This window comes from Entelurus aequoreus, linkage group LG10 (assembly GCF_033978785.1).
Source record: "Entelurus aequoreus isolate RoL-2023_Sb linkage group LG10, RoL_Eaeq_v1.1, whole genome shotgun sequence".
Lineage (NCBI taxonomy): Eukaryota > Metazoa > Chordata > Actinopteri > Syngnathiformes > Syngnathidae > Entelurus > Entelurus aequoreus.
This window is the reverse complement of record NC_084740.1, coordinates 8,527,065-8,548,969: the sequence shown is the minus strand read 5'-3', so window position 1 is coordinate 8,548,969 and position 21,905 is coordinate 8,527,065. Positions and strand designations below refer to the sequence as shown.

The 21,905-nt window shown below is 41.5% G+C and overlaps 1 protein-coding gene across 2 annotated transcripts in view; it reads left to right on the top strand.

The window, feature by feature from the left end:
• Positions 1-21,905, top strand: part of LOC133658201 (protein Smaug homolog 2) — a 43,581-nt gene that overhangs the window by 10,061 nt on the left and 11,615 nt on the right. The window contains exons 2-11 of one of the 2 annotated variants that reach the window (XM_062059941.1): positions 1,319-1,823; positions 3,487-3,963; positions 4,060-4,302; positions 4,426-4,535; positions 15,195-15,281; positions 15,476-15,749; positions 19,804-19,889; positions 19,985-20,100; positions 20,212-20,410; positions 20,519-20,645. In XM_062059941.1, coding sequence (XP_061915925.1) covers positions 1,628-1,823; positions 3,487-3,963; positions 4,060-4,302; positions 4,426-4,535; positions 15,195-15,281; positions 15,476-15,749; positions 19,804-19,889; positions 19,985-20,100; positions 20,212-20,410; positions 20,519-20,645 — 1,915 coding nt within the window. In that variant the 5' untranslated portion in view covers positions 1,319-1,627. Of the gene's footprint in view, positions 1-1,318; positions 1,824-3,486; positions 3,964-4,041; positions 4,303-4,425; positions 4,536-15,194; positions 15,282-15,475; positions 15,750-19,803; positions 19,890-19,984; positions 20,101-20,211; positions 20,411-20,518; positions 20,646-21,905 lie in introns of both variants that reach the window. The other variant, XM_062059940.1, reaches the window with a different exon arrangement.

The following is a 21,905-nucleotide window of genomic DNA, read 5'->3' as shown; positions in this document are numbered from 1 at the left end:
AAAAAACCTCCCTCTATCTAAATGTAAAAATGGAGATAAAGGCATCATGAAATGACAAAAAGCTGACAAGTTTATATTAATAATGAATACAAAAAACAGTTAATATATATTTATAATGTATGCATGCATGCTTTGGAGCTCCTGCCTCGAAAGAAAAGAATGTTTGCCTTAGTGCCCTAAAATATGAGCCTTCCTTTAAAACCTCTTAAGGCCCAAGCTGTTTGTTTACATGCTTTTTTTTATTTCTCTTTGCTATTTGGGCTTATTGGACCTTAATTAGAATAAAAACCAAGAATCATCTTTTGATATGATGTACTTAGTCCATAAGTAACAAACGTGTACTTCATGTTTAGTGACATGCTAATTCTTATTTTTACACTTTTTTTTTCCAAATTCCATTGTATGTTATACTCTTCTGACACCACCAGATGGCAGTATACGTGTCCACATAAGCGGCCATAAGACCCCAATTCAGTAGCGTACACAATTTTGGAAATAAGAGCTAAAAGGTGCTGTCCACGCATGTGGCCACTAAGCCTTTAGAGGTTTAATTAAGGCAACACTTGCCTTAACCCTAAAAAGTTAAAATTTGAGGCCCGAGCCACCCTTTACTCTGATTAGGCAAAGGGGCCAACAAGTGCTAAACACCTCTGGGAACTCCTTCAAGACTGTTGGAAAACCATTTCAGGTGACTACCTCTTGAAGCTCATCGAGAGAATGCCAAGAGTGTGCAAAGCATTAATCAGAGCAAAGGGTGGCTATTTTGAAGGAACTAGAATATAAAACATGTTTTCAGTTACTTGACTTTTTTTGTTAAGTACATAACTCCACATGTGTTCATTCATAGTTTTGATGCCTTCAGTGACAATCTACAATGTAAATAGTCATGAAAATAAAGAAAACACATTGAATGAGAAGGCGTGTCCAAACTTTTGGCCTGTACTGTACGTAAACCCAAATATTGTGGAAAGTAGTTTATTGCATATTGTTTTAATGTGCGGCAACTCGAGACAATAATATGTTGATACAGTTTAAAAGTAATTTCCTTCCCATAATTCCATCAGTTTTATGCATTTAAGTTAAAAAAATCGAATCCAAAATCGAATTGTGATTGCAATTTTTGGTAGAAAAATCTAAATGAGGTTTTTTCCTCAAAAATAGTGCTGTAATTGACTAGCGACCAGTCCAGGATTTATGCACCCTGCCTCTTACCCAAATCAGCCTGGATCAAGCTCACATGTGACGGATGAATAGTTGGAGTTATAAGGTGCCCTCAAATTTTAAACACTAACATTTTCCATTTGTGTTGATTCATCAGGTAACCATGCAGGAATGAAAAGTGTCCGACCGCTGTGACCCTGCTATCGTTTCGGACCCCATCACTTTTGGCATCCTCCAAATAGCCTGCAAGGTGACCTGTCAGGATTTTCTGTCAGGTTCTATGGAAACCTGAACCATGTGAGGGTCGCTGAGTCGTGTCCGCGGGAATCCCAAGACTGTTGCAGAAACGACCCCGCTGTGCGGGGTTAAAGACTGACCCTGTCTTGTCCCTAAAAAAGTGTGCCTCCGTGGCCCCTTATCCCCAGCCACACATTCCTGTTCTCCTTTTCCTAAAAGGAGGCACGCCATGATGTTCCGAGACCAGGTGGGTGTCCTCACAGACTGGTTTAAGGACTGGAATGAGTGCGAACAGACGGTGGCACTGTTGTCCCTCCTGAAGAGAGTGTCGCGCACCCAGGCGCGCTTCTTACACATATGCCTTGAACACTGGCTGGCAGACTGCACAGAGATCCACATCCTGGAAGCTGAGGCCAACAATGCAGGTCGGTAAACGTAGGCTGGAGCCAATAACACATTTTCCTGGACTATATATTGTCCCACAAATTATTGCCAATAAACGGTATTATTGTAAGCATTTATTTGAGACCAATTCAAGCACAATTTCAAACATAATCATGGCTAAATGAAGTAAAAATGCTAATCTACAGTAGTACCGGCATCTAGGTGAGACCAAACCATTTAGAGCACGCTGTTCAATATTGTGGCCGCTGATTGACTCACCTTTATTTATTCAAAAGGTATTACCGGTAAACAGTTTTTTATACCCTAGCTATGACATTATTTGATTTATAATTCAGGACTCCTACTCTGCGGAAATTCATTTAACGCAGTCATCTCCGGAACCAATTAACGGCAATAAATAAATAATAAACAACGTTTCACTGTATTATCAGGTTTAAGCACCAAACCATATATTAAACAGAACAAGAAGCAAGGAATCAGGCCGAGACAGAGTTCAATTTTGCTCATGGGGAGAACGCATGGACCTGCACACTCCGTTAGTCTCACCCTACGCTCTGAGGAACAACCCACGCGCCCCCCTTTTTATTCAGGAGTTCCCTAGTTACATCGCTGAGGCTGCTTCTAAAGGGAGGGGTCACACATTATGCAAGCAGCTCAATAGGCACAATATGTGATTATTGAGAACGGAAATGTGCTGGGGGCCTTGTGATTGCGCCCTGCCTCTGCTTTGTCTGCCTGCTGTTGCCTTATCTTCGTTGAGGTGCTTGAGGTTCGTCCTTGGCTGTTAGCAGGCTGAAAGACAGACACATCTGCGGCGAGGCAACTTCTAACTTGCAGTACAAGTTGTGTGCCTTTGCACGAAAAGAAAAAGTACAGCTTGAGCACAATAGATAATAACTAGAGCAACGGCCTTTAAGCAGAAGAGTTGTGTGATAACTTATATATTATTATTCTAATAATAATAATAATGTAAGTAACCCTTTCAAACACAATACACTTTTATTTTGAAGTAATATATTTACCATTGCAATTGGAAGGTCAATAACTTAATTATTTTAAATAGGTAAACAAACAATACAAAATAAAATTGACTCTTAATTTCTGGTAGAACTCAGTTGTACTTCAATATTGAACAAATACATTTTGCAGACTGGCTAGTTTTTCCGTGTTGACGGGTTCATTTTGCTCATTCGGTTTAAATAATCCCACAACGGAATATTTGGGTTTGCAATAGTCTTATTTTATTTTTTTCTAGTTTTTGTTACTTTGTGGTGCTTCTCACTAGCGAGTAGCCACTATCAAGGCTCTGTTGTTGTCAGAAGCTAGCAATCCCGCCTCCACTCGCAGAGACAAAGATTGAGGATGACTGATAAGAGAATTCACTCCCTTCAAACGATTGAACTGTTGAACAAGAACGCTCAGCTGGTGAGAGCGATGCACAAAGTGAAACCGCTTAGACCCTGTTTGAAAGCGGGAGACGGAAGAAAATAAACTCTGACATGGCAACTTATCGATGCAGGCAAACTTTATTGAGTTCATTTTCATTTATCTTTGGATTAGTTGATTAATCAGCCCAGGCCTAGATAATCGTGTATTCCACCTAGAACCTTGTACATTCCAGGATGCTGCTCCAGCTCCCATTTCATTCCCAAATAATTTCTTCTGTTTGCTGTTCACCCTCAGCCATTGTCAACCAGTGGCACCAGGAGCCGAAGGAAAAAGTGGTGTCTCTGCTCCTCTCCCATCTGCCTTTGCTGCAGCCGCGCAACAGCGAGGCCAAATGTGAGTACATGAAGCTGCTGCAGGAGGTGTTGAGTCACACCATTGAGAGTAGCTCGTTTGTGGAGGAGAGCAGACAGCTACTCTCCTACGCGCTCATCCACCCCGCCACCACGCTGGAAGACCGCACGTCTTTAGCCATGTGGCTAAACCACCTAGAGGAGCACCTATCCAGTGGGTACATGCCCTCAACGCGGGCGCCCCCCAGCCCCTACCACCCACGCAAAGGCTCGGATGAGTGGCCCAACTCTGCCGAGGCCTTGGAGCCCGGGCACCCCTGGCACGACAAGTCTCCCTCATCCAGCACGTCTCCTGCAGGCCAGAACGGGCACATGGCTTTTCCGGGCGGCTTGTCCTCTCCTGTCAACAGCAATAACACAGGTTGAATTTTCTTTGCTTATCATATTTAACATTAAAATGCAATAGTTTACAAACACATGCATGCCTTGTGTTTTACAGACCTCTCCACATTCCCAGGTCTTGGTGGGCAGATGCAGCCCAGCCCTCTGAAGAAGTCCATGGCCCTCATCCCTTCCAGTCCCCAGGCTTGTGGCTCCGAGTGGGGCAGCCAGGATGACACCGGGAGCCGGCAAAGCTTCCTCCCATCAGATCACGCGCCCTTGTCCCCTCAGAGCAGTGTGGCCTCCTCGGGCAGCGAGCAGACTGAAGAGCAGAGCTCCGCACGCAACACCTTCCAGGAGGAGGGCAGTGGCATGAAAGGTCAGAGTTCTCCACCTGAGCCATGTTTGACACTTTCTGCCGCGCACATTTGACATTTGGATCTTGTTTTGAAGCTGCAGGGATTTTAAACAACTTTCCCATTTGTTTCTCTTTTGTTCTAAGACGTTCCTGCGTGGTTGAAAAGTCTTCGTCTTCACAAATATGCATCGCTTTTCTCCCAAATGGCTTATGACGAGATGATGATTCTTACAGAGCATCACCTGGAATCACAGGTTTGCAAAATTTGTTACAGGATACACAAACATCAAAATTCTAACTGTTATCATCCTTACCGTCACTCTATGATGCAAATCTTGTGACTTAAAGTGGACCCCTGATGATTTTGATCTACCCTATTTTACTATTACTGTTTGACTATAGAGCGCAGTCGCACCCACTAAATTTTAGGGGAACATTTTTTTTTCCGTATATTGTTTGGATTTCAATGACCTCTGGCTCATTGAGTAAGCGTGGTGGTCAAGCAGCGTCTGTTCTCAATGGGAACTAGGCGCCATTTAGCCTCACTCGAAGAAAAATGCCCCTATACTTTCGTTGTTTTCGGCTGTACGACCTATTCCTATCGCGAAAAGAATAGACGTTTCTTCCAAATTCTTTGAGATCTAATCAAAAAGGGCGGAAAAGTGCAAGATTTTACAAAAGACGAGGACAAAAGCAGTACAAGGGAGCAGAGTCGAATAATGCACAAGTTTGCAGTGACCACCTCGTCAAAGGATTGTTTGATATATTTAAAATGTATTTTACTTGTTTAGTATTTACTGTTGAAGTATTTTCCTGATATTATTTGTATTTTATTTTGTAACAAACAGAAACCAGAAAGTCAGAGTCAATGATATTTTGTCAGGAAAGGTATTTCTACGTCTCCCCTCCTGTGTATTTTTTAGACAAATGTTCCAGAGTACATATGATAACACAACAGAAATCAAATAGGGTAGTGATTCAGTTAATGTTATTTTGTTAAATGGATATGCAGTCACGGGCATCGAGCTGTCGGGTGATAGTTTGTTTACATGCAAGACGCATGAAATGCAATGCAAGATTTTGTAAATGTTTATTTACCTTCATTGTTTTCAAACGGTGTCTGTAACATGTCAGTAAAACAGCTGATCAAACAAAACAAAAGTCATCGCCGTGGACCCAAGAGCTAGGGAAGCTCGCTCTCCAATCAGCTAAACAGACTAATTTAATAAGTCCACTGTGATGTTTTGGTGAAGTTACGAAACTGAAACAATACAATAAGAATGCCATTGTAAGTTATTTATACTAACATAGACACTCGTAAACGTGTAGCATATTAGCGAATGCTCACGACGCTAGCTTCATTACATTACGATAGCGTGTACAAATATGCATGAAAACACGCTGCAGACATCACACATGGTACAGTTTAGTAAGTGAGAATTGTTTTTTTTATTATAATGTAAAACGTACAAACGTTGCTTAGAGTGATGAATGAAGAATACGTACAAGTAGGAACGGTATGGACGGCTAGAAGACGGAACTACACTGTTACTTCCGGTCGAAAGCTCAGCAGGGTTTCCCCTTAATGTAATTAAATGTCAGGCACCTCCACGACATTTTTTATTACCGCCACACCTTGAAAATAGGTATAGAATACATTAAAGTAATATAATATATTGTAGCCCCCAGAGTCAGGTGCTATTTTTAACTTTTATTACCAATTTTATGATAACAAACGGCACATTACCCACAAGATTTACCTCCCGTGCAAACAATTTCGCCTCGTGAGTCCATTCTTCCCCGGACAAACAACAACAACCCTTCCTCATTCTCTGCCAATCCCCTTTCCGGCACGGACGGTGTGGTTGCAAACATGGGAAAAACTGACATCAAGTCCAGTGTTTCCCATAAACTGCCAAGATACCTGTGGCGGTGGGGGCGTGGCTATGGGCGTGGTCACCAGGACATCATCGAGTAATTTGCATAATTTACTACAATGATATGATTTTCTCTAAAAAGGCTCAAAAAATGTATACTTACTAATTAATAATAACAGTTTTGTTTTAAACGTCCATCCATCCATCCATTTTACAATATAATTACAACACTTTATGTACATATTTATATACAGATTTGAACAATAAGTTATTCACTGAAATATATTTTTTAGTTGTGGTTCTTACAAAAAAATATATCTTATAAAATATAAAAGCTAAAATGTCTCTTAAAGCTCTGCCCCTTTAATTAGTGCATACTAAATAATTTAACTTTAGCCTACTACTACAACCATATTATTTACCAGCAACATAAAGTGAAACAGAGGCAGAGGTGTCCTGCCACAGTCAGTAACAAATAAACAGAAAACAGTAGTGGTCAAATACAAATAAGGCAACAAGAGAAGTATCCTACACTTCTCTTTTGTAAAGTAAATCTGAACAGCCTATATGGGCATCTACATCAACTATATGAGTTGCCTGAGAAGCTGGACAGGACAAAAACAAAAACAAAAAAAATAAAATAAAATATATATATATATATTTTTTTAAAATTTGTGACGAATGTAATTCTTTCGTGTCGGGCCGCCACAAATAAATGAATGTGTGGGAAACACTGAAGTCCAAACCACAACAACATTAACATTAGCTGGTTGTTACAGTATGAATTTATATATGCATATATATATATATTACAGCCTATTATTTGCGCACTATTGAAAAATTATGTATTGTAAACTTGACCACCGAAAAAAGGCTTTATCACCGAAAACCACGCTCCCGAAACCGGATGTAAACAAAACGCACGCCATTGTTGTCAGCATGTCTGCAATGTGAACGTAATTTTTATATTTATTGCAGATATACCCGCGGACAGCCATCTACACAATGTGCAAATAATAAGAGGACAGCGGCGGCTTTTAAGAAGAGAAAGTACAACTCGAGCAACAGTGCCAAGCAAATGTCACGTCACGTTCGCTGCAGCTAGCTTCTTTAGTCAGGGACATCGAGGGACCGAAGTTAAGAGTCTCTAAACACAGGGACATTTGATAATAACACCAGAAAAAGATGCTAGATTTGTTGATAGTTGTTTTTAATTAAAAAAATAAATAAAAAAAGTAATTCAAAGTCTGGAAAAACACTCAACAAAATTGTACAAAAATCGAAAATATGGAAAAACGATAACAAATATATATTAATACTAATCAATTATTACAGATTTGTTTTTTAATGTATGTAAACAATTTTTGAGCATTTATAAAGAAAAATAGATACACATCATAGCAGATCAGCCTTCCCGGTAAGGTCTATTCAGGTGTACTGGAGAGGAGGCTACGCCGGATAGTCAAACCTCGGATTCAGGAGGAACAGTGTGGTTTTCGTCCTGGTCGTGGAACTGTGGACCAGCTCTAAACTCTCGGCAGGGTCCTTGAGGGTGCATGGGAGTTTGCCCAACCAGTCTACATGTGCTTTGTGGACTTGGAGAAGGCATTCGACCGTGTACCCCGGGAAGTCCTGTGGGGGAGTGCTCAGAGAGTATGGGGTAACGGACTGTCTAATTGTGGCGGTCCGCTCCCTGTATAACCCGTTTCCAGTGAGGGTTGGACTCCACCAAGGCTGCCCTTTGTCACTGATTCTGTTCATAACTTTTATGGACAGAATTTCTAGGCGCAGGGTACCTGGTTTGGTGGCTGCAGGCTTAGGTCTCTGCTTTTTGCAGATGATGTGGTCCTGATGGCTTCATCTGGCCAAGATCTTCAGCTCTCACTGGATCGGTTCGCAGCCGAATGTGAAGCGACTGGGATGGGAATCAGCACCTCCAAGTCCGAGTCCATGGTTCTCGCCCGGAAAAGGGTGGAGTGCCATCTCCGGGTTGGGGCGGAGATCTTGCCCCAAGTGGAGGAGTTCAAGTACCTCGAAATCTTGTTCACGAGTGAGGGAAGAGTAGATGGTGAGATCGACAGGCGGATCGGTGCGGCGTCTTCAGTAATGCGGACGCTGTAACGATCCGTTGTGGTGAAGAAGGAGCTGAGCCGGAAGGCAAAGCTATCAATTTACCGGCCGATCTGCGTTCCCATCTTCACCTATGGTCATGAGCTTTGGGTTATGACCCAAAGGACAAGATCACGGGTACAAGCGGCCGAAATGAGCTTCCTCTGCCGGGTGGCGGGGCTCTCCCTTAGAGATAGGGTGAGAAGCTCTGTCATCCGGGAGGAGCTCAAAGTAAAGCCGCTGCTCCTCCACATGGAGAGGAGCTAGATAAGGTGGTTCGGGCATCTGGTCAGGATGCCACCCGAACGCCTCCCTAGGGAAGTGTTTCGGGCACGGCCGACCGGTAGGAGGCCACGGGGAAGACCCAGGACACGTTGGGAAGACTATCTCTCCCGGCTGGCCTGGGAACGCCTCGGGATCCCCCGGGAGGAGCTAGGCGAAGTACTGTAGCTGGGGAGAGGGAAGTCTGGGCTTCCCTGCTTAAGCTGCTGCCCCCGCGACCCGACCTCGGATAAGCGGAAGTAGATTGATGGATAGATAGCAGATTATGCAAATTACTTGATGTCAGGGTGACCACGCCTATAGCCACGCCTTCACCGCCACAGGTATCTTTGCAGTTTAAGGCAATCCCTGCTCAGTCTAAACAGAGGGTCAATGCAGCACTACAGCAACCGCAACAAACTCGTCCAAAAGATGGCGCCATATCACAAACAATATTAACACACCTATTCAGTGTCTTTGCTTGTTTTTTTTGTTGTTTCTTAACTATTCGCATTATGGCCGTCAGTGAAGAAAAATACATAAATTAGCCGCACATTTTGTAAGGCTCTGAATTCAAAGTGTAAGGAAAAAGTAATGACTTACATTACGTAATTATGGTACATTCAAAACACGCCCTTGTTGTCTATATCAGGTGTCCCCAACCTTTTTTGAACAAGGAACCAGTTTAATATGCGCATTATTTTCACAGACCGGCCTTTCAACATGTGGCAGATAAATACAGCAAAAGTAAGTGCATGAAAAATACAACTTACCATTTTGTGGTATTAGTGGGAGCCCTGGTTTTCTTCCCTTTGCAAAAAACCTCTCCAAAGACTTAAGTTTTTTTAAGTTATTTTTTCTAGCTTGTCGGCTTATTTTTTGGCTGACATATCTGACGCGTTGTACGTGATACATCATCGTCGAGGACAAGAGCACAGATAAATAATACAACTAGATGTACACGCCATTTTTTCCAAGGGATTTCTATAGATTTCTATTTTAAAGGTTATGTGTTTATATTTTGTGCATTATTCATTATTCATTATTCCATACATAGATACAGTTATGTATGTTTTAGGTGCAATTTTCCATTCGTAAACACATCTGTTAATGCTAATTACTTGTGCAATAGGGCTAAGTGCAATAATAGCAGAACTTTTACTTACTAGACCAAGGGAGATGAGTATTTTCTTCCTTCAGCACACTTATTTTATACAACAATTTGCACTTGAGCACTTGTCCTTCCTCATTATGCACTTGAACTTCTGTATTATGGTGGCTTTATTCTTAATCTGTCCTGAGATGAGGTCATGCAGCAACCTGGGTCTCCATTTTTTTATTTTTTATTACTATATCCGAGTATCTTATTGTACTGCGTATGTCTGATGTTGGTGCTGTCTAACTTAAAGCCTATTATGATGTTTTTCTACATTTGTGGTCTACATAACATGCAATGGTGTTTTTGGTCAAGATTTTGCATAGATGATGTTTTACAGACTATCTTCAAACCGCTTTCTGATGCCGTTTTGTGGGTGGTCTTATTTACATGCCTGCATCTTCTCCCCAACAGCCATTTTGTAGTTTACAGCGTTTTGAAATCGAGTCTACTGTCAGATATAAGGTTAGAACTATACGCTACTTTTTATTAGAAATGGTAACAGTGAAGGGTGCATGTTTGGGATGTAACGCTATCAAAATCTCACAGTACGATATTATCACGGTATTAAAGCCACGGTACAATATTATTGCATTATATGCCCCCCCCAAAAAAGCTGGGTAAAAATGCCATAGTGTGTAAAATGAAGTGGCAGGAATGTTTAGGATAAAGACATAATTGAACACACACATAATGCTAAAATGTTGTAATCATATTTTTTTTTTACAACAAACAAGTATTTCTTTTTTTTTTTTCATTTTATTTTTATTGACATCCAGCATCAGACATTCATATCCATTACATCATATTCACATAAATCCAATATCTATTGTCTGCCCTAAATGTCAAAATATTTTTGTGTATATCCCACCCATACCACCCCCCCCCCAAAAAAAAGAAAGAAACAACAACAAAAACAAAGTAATATCTACAAATACATCGATTAAATAAACAGAAGAAAAATAATAATAATAATACATTAATAATAATAATCAGAAATAAAATAAAATATAAACAGATACATACATATATATATATATATATATATACTGTATACACACACATACACATATATAAATATATATATATACATATATATACATACATACTCAAAGAAGTATTTCTAAGTGCAAATAATTGTGCAGGAATATCGCTTGTAGGGGTGTCCAAACTTTTTGAATGGGGGTCCGCTTTGGGCTCCAAAAATTTGGCCGGGGTCCAAAAGCCGACTGCATGTTAAGTACGGTACCGTAACTATGTACAGTTATGGCCAAAATTATTGGCACTGCTGCATTTCTGTCAGATAATGCACAACTTCTCCCAGAAAACTGTTGAAATTACAAATGCTTTGGTAATCTAATGTTTATTTATTTTGTTTGACCAAAATATTGGCACCTTTTCAAAATTGTAAGAAATAGTTGTATTCTACGCATGTTATGCTCCTTGAATTTGTAATTAAACTCACCTGTAGCAGGTGCTGGCAATATAGAAATCACACTTGCAGCCAGTTTAAATGGAGAAAAGTTGACTTGACCTTTGTGTTGTGTGTATCACGCTGAGCATGGAGAAAAGAAAGAAGAGCGAAGAACTCTCAGAAGATTTAAAAACCAAGATCGTGGAAATGCATGGGCAATCTCAAGGCTACAAGTCCATCTCCAGAAATCTAAATGTTCCTGTGTCCACTGTGCGAAATGTCGTCAAGAAGTTTAAAGCCCATGGCACTGTAGCTAACCTCCCTGGACGTGGACAGAAGAGAAAAATTGATTAAAGACTGCAACGAAGGATTGTTAGAATTGTGGATAAAGAACCTCGATCCACTTCCAAACAAATTCAAGCTGACTTGCAGACACAGGGTACAACAGTGTTCAGCTCCCACTATCCGTAGCCATATCAATGAAAAGGGACGCTATGGTAGGAGACCCAGGAGGACCCCGCTGCTGACACAGAGACATAAAAAAGTAAGACTGGAGTTTGCAAAAACTTACCTGAGGAAGCCAAAATCCTTCTGGGAGAACGTCCTGTAGACAAGATTAGACTAAAGTGGAGATTTTTGGTAAAGCACATCATTACCATGAATTGATTAACGTGGACCCCGATTTAAACAAGTTGAAAAACTTATTCGGGTGTTACCATTTCGTGGTCAATTGTACGGAATATGTACTGTACTGTGCAATCCACTAATAAAAGTTTCAAATCAAAATCTAATCACACTGTTTACAGAAAACAAAATGAGGCCTTCAAAGAAAAGAACATCATCCCTACTGTCAAACATGGTGGAGGTCTACTGATGTTTTGGGGTTGCTTTGCTGCTTCTGGTACCGGATGCCTTGACTGTGTGCACGGCATCATGAACTCTGAGGACTACCAAAGAATTTTGGGGCATAATGTAGGGCCCGGTGTCAGAAAGCTGGATCTCCGTCAGAGGTCATGGGTCTTCCAGCAGGACAACGACCCAAAGAGTCCTTCAAAAAGCACACAGAGATGACTTAAGACAAAGCGATGGAGAGTTCTGAAGTGGCCATCAATGAGTCCAGATCTAAACCCTATAGAACATCTTAGACTTCTTTTTTATTGTCATTCAAATTTGAACTTTACAGTACAGATAGAACAAAAGTTTGTTGCATTAGCTCATGGTAGTGCAGGATAGAAGAGCAATAATGTGTAGATATAAATAAATAGATTGCTGTACAGATAAATATATTGCACTTTTTCATATGCATCCACGTTTATGGATGTATGTTACATTGTCTTTATATTCCAGCGAGTTAATCCGTTTTGGGGGGGATTTGAGGGTATTATTTTGATGCGTTCAAGAGTCTAATGGCCTGAGGGAAGAAGCTGTTACAGAACCTAGAGGTCCTGCTACGGAAGCTGCGGAACCTTTTTCTAGAGTCCAGCAGTGAAAACAGTCCTTGGTGGGGGTGGGAGAAGTCTGTGGAGAGATCTAAAAACAGCAGTTGGGAGAAGGCACCCTTCAAATGTGAGAGAACTAATGCAGTTTGCAAAAGAAGAGTGGTCCAAGATTACAGTAGCAAGGTGTAAGAAACTCTTTGATGGTAAAGGAAGCGATTTTATTTCAGTTATTTTTTTCCAAACGGTGTGCTACCACATATTAAGTTGAGGGTGCCAATCATTTTGTCCAGTCCATTTTTGGAGTTCTGTGTAAAATAATATTTGGCTTTTTTTATTTTTTATTTTTTGTGTTGTTCAAAATACAAATTAAATTGTACAAAATAAATTAACATGTGAATACCAAAGCATTTGTAATTTCAACAATTTTCTGGGAGAAGTGGTGCATTATCTGGTTCAGGTGGTAGAGGTGAACGGCACCGTGTCCCCCCCCCCCCCTCTCGGTGAGCTGTGGAGTCCCTCAAGGCAGTATATTGGGACCTTTACTGTTCCTAATATACATAAACGACATGTCATCGGCATGCGACTGTGAATTGTTTTTGTTTGCGGATGACTCTGCCTTGCTGGTATCCGGCAAGGACAAGTCACAGGTGTAGAAAATCCTCAGTGCTGAGCTCTGTAGAACTTGCACCTGGCTCGCTGACAACAAGCTATCCATACACTTGGGTAAAACAGAATCCATCCTGTTTCGGTCCCACATCAACCTCAAGAAAGTCAATGACTTCACCATAAAAGTGGGTGACATTGCTTTCACCAGGAAAGATGAGGTCACCTACCTAGGTTCCATTCTAGAGGCTAACCTTTCCTGTGATAAAATGGCAACCAAGGTAATCAAAAAGGTTAACCAACGAACGAGATTTCTCTACAGAATCTCCTCTCTGGTCAACAAAAGCACCTTGAGGATTCTGGCGGGAACTCTCGTTCAACCCTTTTTCGATTACGCATGCACCTCCTGGTACCCTAGCACCTCCAAAACCCTCAAATCTAAACTCCAATCATCTCAGAACAAGCTAGTCAGGTTACTGCTAGACCTCCACCCCAGATCCCACCTCACTCCTACCCACTTCTCTAAAGTGGGCTGGCTCAAGGTGGAGGACAGAGTTAAACAACTAGCACTGAGCCTAGTCTATAAAATCCGCTACACCTCCCTGATACCGAAGTACATGTCAAACTACTTCCTTAATGTAAATGACCGCCATAACCACAACACCAGGGGGAGCTCCACTAACCACGTTAAACCCAGATTCCGAACTAACAAAGGTCTTAACTCATTCTCTTTCTATGCCACATCAATGTGGAATGCGCTCCCAACAGGTGTAAAAGAAAGGGCATCTCTATCCTCCTTCAAAACCGCAATAAAAGTTCACCTCCAGGCAGCTACAACCCTAAACTAACACCCTCCCCGGATTGCTAACAATCAAATGTAAACAATCAAATGCAGATACTTTTTCTTATGCCTTCTGATCTCTCTCTCTCTCTCTCTCTCTCTCTCTCTCTCTCTCTCTCTCTCTCTCTCTCTCTCTCTCCACTACTTGATGTCCATATCCTAACCCCCCCCCCGCCACACCCCTGATTGTAAATAATGTAAATAATTAATTGTGATTATCTTGTGTGATGACTGTATTATGATGATAGTATATATGATATTATATATCTGTATCATGAATCAATTTAAGTGGACCCCGACTTAAACAAGTTGAAAAACTTATTCGGGTGTTACCATTTAGTGGTCAATTGTACGGAATATGTACTTCACTGTGCAACCTACTAATAAAAGTCTCAATCAATCAATCAATCAATCTGACAGAAATGCAGGGGTGCCAATATATTTGGCCATGACTGTGTATGTATGTATGTGTATGTATATATATATATATATATATGTATATAAATATATATATATAGCCTATACATATTTGAGTTTACATATTGTATTCATTTAGTATATACATATATGATATGTTTAAGTCTACATATTAATTTCATACCAAATTGAAGAGGGAATTTTGCCAAACATGTAAGAATATAGTACAAACTGCGGTGAAGCCATATATTCGAGGGTAATCGCCAATACGCTGTTATATGGTTGTGCGCGCGCGTGCACACACACACAAATACAGACATTACGACCCTTTTTTTGTCAGACAAAAGTCCACATAATTAGTTCAGTAAGAAAAATGTATATATAATCTGTGTTTAGTACTGATGGGTCATTTCAAGGTTTTACAATGGTGACAGTTTGACTCCGAAACCGATTATTTACTATCTCCATTATTTCCTCTTGGCTAACTTGTTTCAAAATTTAAGCAAAATCGTCTCTGAAGGGAATGTGTTTGACCTTTAGGTTCCACTCTATTCCTCTTTTCTCATTTATGGTAAACACCAGCGTCCTTAAACTTGACAATACATCACCTGCAAATAAGGCGTGAAATTAAACAACGCACCCATCAGTCGTAGCGAGCCCGTCACACCCTAAGAGTTGCTTGATTTGGTCGTTGCCCCTTGGATTTAATTAAACTGTTATGTTAAAATTTATAAGTGTTCACACAAGAAACTACATTTGCTTTTTTTATAAACTCTTGGTATCAATTTCCTTTTAGAACGTCACTAAGGGAGCACGCCATAAAATTGCCTTGAGCATCCAAAAACTGCGTGAGAGGCAGAGTGTGCTCAAGTCTCTGGAAAAGGTAAGTCACACTTTCCCTGCTTGAAAACAAAACAAAACAAAACACAAGAACCACACTGTTCACTAAGTAGCAATCATGTGACACCTAATTTGGTGTAAGGAAATCCCTTGCTTGTTGGCAGGGGCTATTGCTGGTTGGGTTGTACATATTTATCTTGGACCGTCATGGCCGACTAATCTCCAGATATTTTGCAGGACATTTTGGAAGGAGGAAACCTGCGTAATGCCCTGCAGGAGTTGCAGCAAATCATCATCACACCCATCAAAGCGTATAGCACACAGAGCGCAACACAGACCCCCCAGGACCCGCTCAGTTCTCCTTCAGAAGCCACAAAGTCGGCGGCGGATAAAGAAGCGGCTCCGGAGGGCTTCCATTCCCAAAACACGCCTCCCTGTGATGGAGACTCATCGGCAACACCCATCCCAGATGGCGACATTGCCGGACAGTTCACCCGGGTCATGGGCAAGGGTAAGGGCCACCTTGTGTTGATTCTCAAATGTATAATGAAACACATTTGGTATAATAATGAATGATGATTAGAGATGTCCGATAATATCGGCCTGACGATATTATCCGCCGATAAACGCTTTAAAATGTAATATCGGAAAATATTGGTATCGTTTTTTTTATTATCTGTATCTTTTTTTTTTACTTATTTTTTTTTTACTTTTTAATTTTTTAATTAAATCAACATAAAAAACACAAGATACACTTACAATTAGTGCACCGACCCAAAAAACCTCTCTCCCCGATTTACACTCATCCACACAAAAGGGTTGTTTCTTTCTGTTATTAATATTCTGGTTCCTACATTACATATCAATACAGTCTGCAAGGGATACAGTCCGTAAGCACACATGATTGTACATGCTGCTGGTCCACTAATAGTACTAACCTTTAACAGTTAATTTTACTAATTTTCATTAATTACTAGTTTCTATGTAACTGTTTTTATTTTGTTTTACCTTATTTTTTATTCAAGAAAATGTTTTTAATTTATCTATCCTATTTTATTTTATAAATTTTTAAAAAAAGGACCTTATCTTCACCATACCTGGTTGTCCAAATTAGGCATAATGATGTGTTAATTCCACGACTGTATATATCGTATCGGTTGATATCGGTATCAGTTGATATCGGTATCGGTAATTAAAGAGTTGGACAATATCGGATATCGGCAAAAAGCCATTATCGGACATCCCTAATGATGATAATAGGTCAAATGGATATAGTGCTTTTTAGACACACAAAGCGCTTTACAAGTGAGCTAAGAACCCATCATTCATTTACTCCACATTCACACATTGAAAGTGGTAAGCTACATTTGTAGCCACAGTTGCCCCCGGGTAGAGCCTATGGCAGGGGTCGGCAACCCGCGGCTCCAGAGCCGCATGCGGCTCTTTGACCACTCTGATGCGGCTCAACTGCATACTTGCCGACCCTCCCGATTTACCCGGGAGACTTCCGGATTTCAGTGCCTCTCCCTGAAATCTCCCGGGGCAATTATTCTTTGGTTTTCACCCTGTATACCATAATAAAGGGATACTGTGATGACACAGCATTTAGTGCCCTCTACAGCCAACAGTACCAACGTTCCAGTCCAGGTGCATGTTGTATGCAGCTTCTGCTTGCACACGTATGTGACAGCAAGACGTACTTGGTCTACAGCCATACAGGTCACACTGACTGTGGCAATATAAACTTTAACACTCTTACTAATATACGCCACACTGTGAACCCACACCAAACAAGAATGACAAACACATTTTGGGAGAACATCCGCACTGTAACACAACATAAACACAACAGAACAAATACCCAGCATCCCATGCATCCCTAACTCTTCCGGGCTACATTATACACCCCCGCTACCACTAAACCCCGCCCACCTCAACCGACGCACAAAGGGAGGGAGAGGGGGGTTGATGTGTGGGGGGGGGCGGTGTTTGGTGGTAGCGGGGGTGTATAATGTAGCCCGGAAGAGTTAGGGATGCATGGGATTCTGGGTATTTGTTCTGTTGTGTTTATGTTGTGTTACAGTGCGGATGTTCTCCCGAAATGTGTTTGTCATTCTTGTTTGGTGTGGGTTCACAGTGTGGCGTATATTAGTAAGAGTGTTAAAGTTGTTTATATCGCCACTGTCAGTGTGACCTGTATGGCTGTGGACCAACTATGCCTTGCTGTCACATACGTGTGCAAGCAGAAGCTGCATACAACATGTACCTGGATTGGCACGTTGTCAATGCTGGTTGTGAGGGCGCTGTAATTGTTCTTAGGGTGAAAATCAGCAGACATTCGAGAGAAAAGTAGACTTACATTTCGGGGATCTCCCGGTAAAATCGGGAGGGTTGGCAAGTATAACGCTGTCAAGCGCCATTCATATAAAACTTGTGGTCCGCACTAACATTAAATTTTCATATTAAGATGCGGGCTGCGTGTTTGAAACCCCTGGTTTATACATAGCACAAAGCAAAAAAAAACTTTGTATGCAGTGTTATTTCATTTTAAATATCAAAAGAGTTTTGTGGCTCCCATTGTTTTCTTTAATATGTGAAACTGGTCAAAATGACTCTTTGAGTGGTAAAGGTTGCCGACCCCTGGCCTATGGCATGGGTGTCAAACTCATTTTAGATGGGGGATTACATGGAGAAAAATGTACTCCCAAGTGGGCCGGACCGGTAAAATCACGGCACGATAACTTAAAAATAAACACAACCTCAGATTGTTTCTTTGTTTAAAAATAGAACAAGCACATTCTGAAATTGTACAAATCATGTGTGTGGCAGCACGGTTATCTTGCGAGTAATGTTGTTACTCTCCTGCTCACTCATCTTGCTGTGCTCTGCGTTATACCTCGCTATGGTAAATGGGTTAACGCTCTGTGCTACAGAGCAAACACTGCCCTGGTCACTCAACATTAGTTACTCACCGGCACTATCACTGGGACTGCAGGTTGAAGCAGAGGAAGAGGGGCGTGCTTCGTCATCTCTGTCGCTGCTTCTCCACGTGTCGAAGACACGACAGGTTTCTCTAACCTTCAGGTTATGTACGGCCTGAACATGTTTCAACATGTTTGTTGTACTACTCCCCTTACAGGAAAGTGAAGCCTGGCAATAATTGCAGATAGCCGTTTCCTCGTCGTATTTCTTAGTAAAAGTGAAGCCAAGCCTTGGAGCGTTTTTTTCCGGTCCATTGTTGTTGCTGCTTCTGTATCTGCCGCCAAATGACTGAGCTACGTCATTTCCTGTGACGTGCCACAGGACATTTCCTGTGACACAGGATTCCTTCCCAGGGACTCGAATAAAGAACCAAATCTTTTTCTTTACTATAGTGGCTTCGATAACGGGAACCGTTTCTCAAAAAGGGATTAGAATCCATGGAATCGGTTCTTTCCTTATCGAACAATCAGGAGAACCGGTTTTAGAACATCATCCCTAAATATCATGTGGTTTATTTTGTACATATGTAGCATCATCTACAAAGATACAAAGAATTGCTATCGCGACATCCAGTGGACACATTTAGAACAGCTGTTTCTTTCATTCCAAATTTTGCAAACTCATCCCGCGGGCCGGATTAAACCTGTTCGCGGGCCTGATCCAGCCCTAGGGCCGTACGTTTGACACACCTGGCCTATGGCCTCTTTGACCACCACCAGGCATTAATTTACATTCATATACCAGTGTGAGCAGCAAGGTTTCTGGACAGCGGCTCTACTATCTGAGCCACGCCGACCCTAATAATACAAATGCGTAATACGTACCAATCACAAAACATTTAGTCTATCCTCCTTTAAACCAGTGTTCTCTACAAATGACAGAAAAAAAGCCCTGTTATGCAAAACACAAATGTCCACTGCAGAGGACGCCGGTTTTCAGGAGAATTATCACAAAAATATATGAACCAAAAAACCTCTTTGAATAAATATCTTGCCTCTTTAAGGGAGCTAAAAATAATGCCAGCGCTAGTCATGATCTCTACTATCCTTGAGGTGTCAGCTCTGTGTCCTTGTCTCACTCAATACAAACTATGCAGTGAGCGTCACCATGGCAACTCCATCTGAGCCTTCGAAATAAGACGCTGATTCGGCCCCCTTTCCTGATCTCTGCGGTGTAGCACATGACTGACAGTTCTGTTAGTCAAATTCCTATCTCCCTCATCTTCTTGATTTAACACTTTGTGTCGCCGTGTGAAATTCCGTTGAGTAATGCGCTGCATCTCATGTTCCTTTCAATAATGGAGCCTCTCCTATTGATAACTATACTTCATAAAAGGTATGTCTATCCAAGTTTTAGGCTGTGATTAATTTATTTCCATCACATTAGTGTAACACAGGAACTGTTTTGCTTTTCCCCCAAGTACATTGTCATTAATTTCCCACGAAGCGATGGCAGGGGTGTGCAGTGTGTCTCGTTCTTCCTTGAGTTGAATACGTTATATAATACATTAGTTATTAAATACCCTTGTCATTGTTCTTTGCTTATTCCACTTGAACTGGCACACCCCAACATCTTTGTTACAGTGTGCACGCAGCTGCTCGTGTCCCGGCCAGATGAGGAGAATATCAGCTGTTACCTCCAGCTCATTGAGAAGTGTCTAACACACGAGGTGAGAAGGAACAAAGTAACTTGCAGTGCAACAAAAAGGTGTTTTAGTTTCCCCAAAATGAATGAAAGAGTGGTATTTTCCTTCCTTCTTGTAAGGCTTTCACAGAAACGCACAAGAAGCGTCTGGTATCCTGGAAACAGCAGGTCCATAAACTGCTCCGCCTAGTCCCCCGGAAAGCCATGCTGGACATGCCCGTGTACCGACAGAAAGGGTGAGCTGAGCATGACACACCCTCAAAAACATCTCCATTTTATGAGAACTACACAATTTCTGCAGTTCAACACTGGTTTATTTTTTTTGGTCTTGTTTGTTCTTACTCCAGCTGGGCCTACGGTTCCAACTCCCTCCCCACAGCAGGCTCTGTGAGTGGAGGTGTGGGCAGACGGGGTCAGAGGCAGTTCCAGATAACCCCTAGGGGACTTCAGGCTGGGCGTATAGGACTGTTGAGTCCTGGTGGGATTGGGGGCGCCTCTCCTCGCCACACACTCACTAACCCTTCGCTGGCAGGCCAGGGTCGACAAGTCAGTATAGCACATCCGGTTTCATTATGATCATGGCTACAACAGGTATTGCTTAGTGTATGACCTGAATTAATAGCGTGCCTTATTTGTGAATGTATCCCCATTTAGAGTCTGTGGTTTGCCAACCCAGGGGGCAGTAACAGCATGCCAAGTCAAAGTCGAAGTTCTGTGCAACGGACCCACTCGCTTCCTGTCCACACCTCCCCGCAAACCATGCTCATGTTCCAGCAGCAAGGTATTATGTAAAGTCTTTCCCACCCATCATTACCACGAGGACGCCTTACTTTTTTCAAAATAACATACTACTGTATTTTTCGGATTATAAATCGCTCCGGAGTATAAATCGCACCGGCCGAAAATGCATAATAAAGAAGGAAAAAAACATATATAAGTCGCACTAGAGTATAAGTCGCATTTTTGGGGGACATTTATTTGATAAAATCCAACACCAAGAATAGACATTTGAAAGGCAATTTAAAGGCCTACTGAAATTAATTTTTTAAATTTAAACGGGGATTGCAGATCTATTCTGTGTCATACTTGATAATTTCGCGATATTGCCATATTTTTGCTGAAAGGATTTAGTATAGAACAACGACGATAAAGATCGCAACTTTTGGTATCTGATAAAAAAAGGCTTGCCCCTACCGGAAGTAGCGTGACGTAGTCAATTGAACATATACGCAAAGTTCCCTATTGTTTACAATGATGGCCGCATGAAGTGAGAGAGATTCGGACCGAGAAAGCGACGATTTCCCCATTAATTTGAGCGAGGATGAAGAAAGATTTGTGGATGAGTAAAGTGCAAGTGAAGGACTAGTGGGGAGTTGAAGCTATTCAGATAGGGAAGATGCTGTGAGAGCCGGGGGTGACCTGATATTCAGCTGGAAATGACTAAAACAGTAAATAAACACAAGACATATATATACTCTATTAGCCACAACATAACCAGGCTTATATTTAATATGCCACAAATTAATCCCACATAAAAACACCTAGGTGTTTGTTATGCTAGCTCCTAGCTACTAGCTACTAGCTCGAGCTAGTTATAGCTCGAGCGGGTAATATGGACGGGATCCCGTATATATAACCCGCCAATACAATTCAAACACCTGCACAACACACACACTCACTCAGCCCAAAGAACCGTTCACCTAACCCAAGGTTCATAAAGCTTATATATTTAACCAAAGTTACGTACATGACACGCACATACGGGCAAGCAATCAAATGTTTGGAAGCGCGCGGGTGGGACCTGATATTCAGCTGGGAATGACTACAACAGTAAATAAACACAAGACATATATATACTCTATTAGCCACAACACAACCAGGCTTATATTTAATATGCCACAAATTAATCCCGCATAACAAACACCTAGGTGTTTGTTATGCTAGCTCCTAGCTACTAGCTCGAGCTAGTTATAGCAAGCGATCAAATGTTTGGAAGCGTACTCACGGTATCGCGTCTGCGTCTGTTAACGAAGTCAAAGTC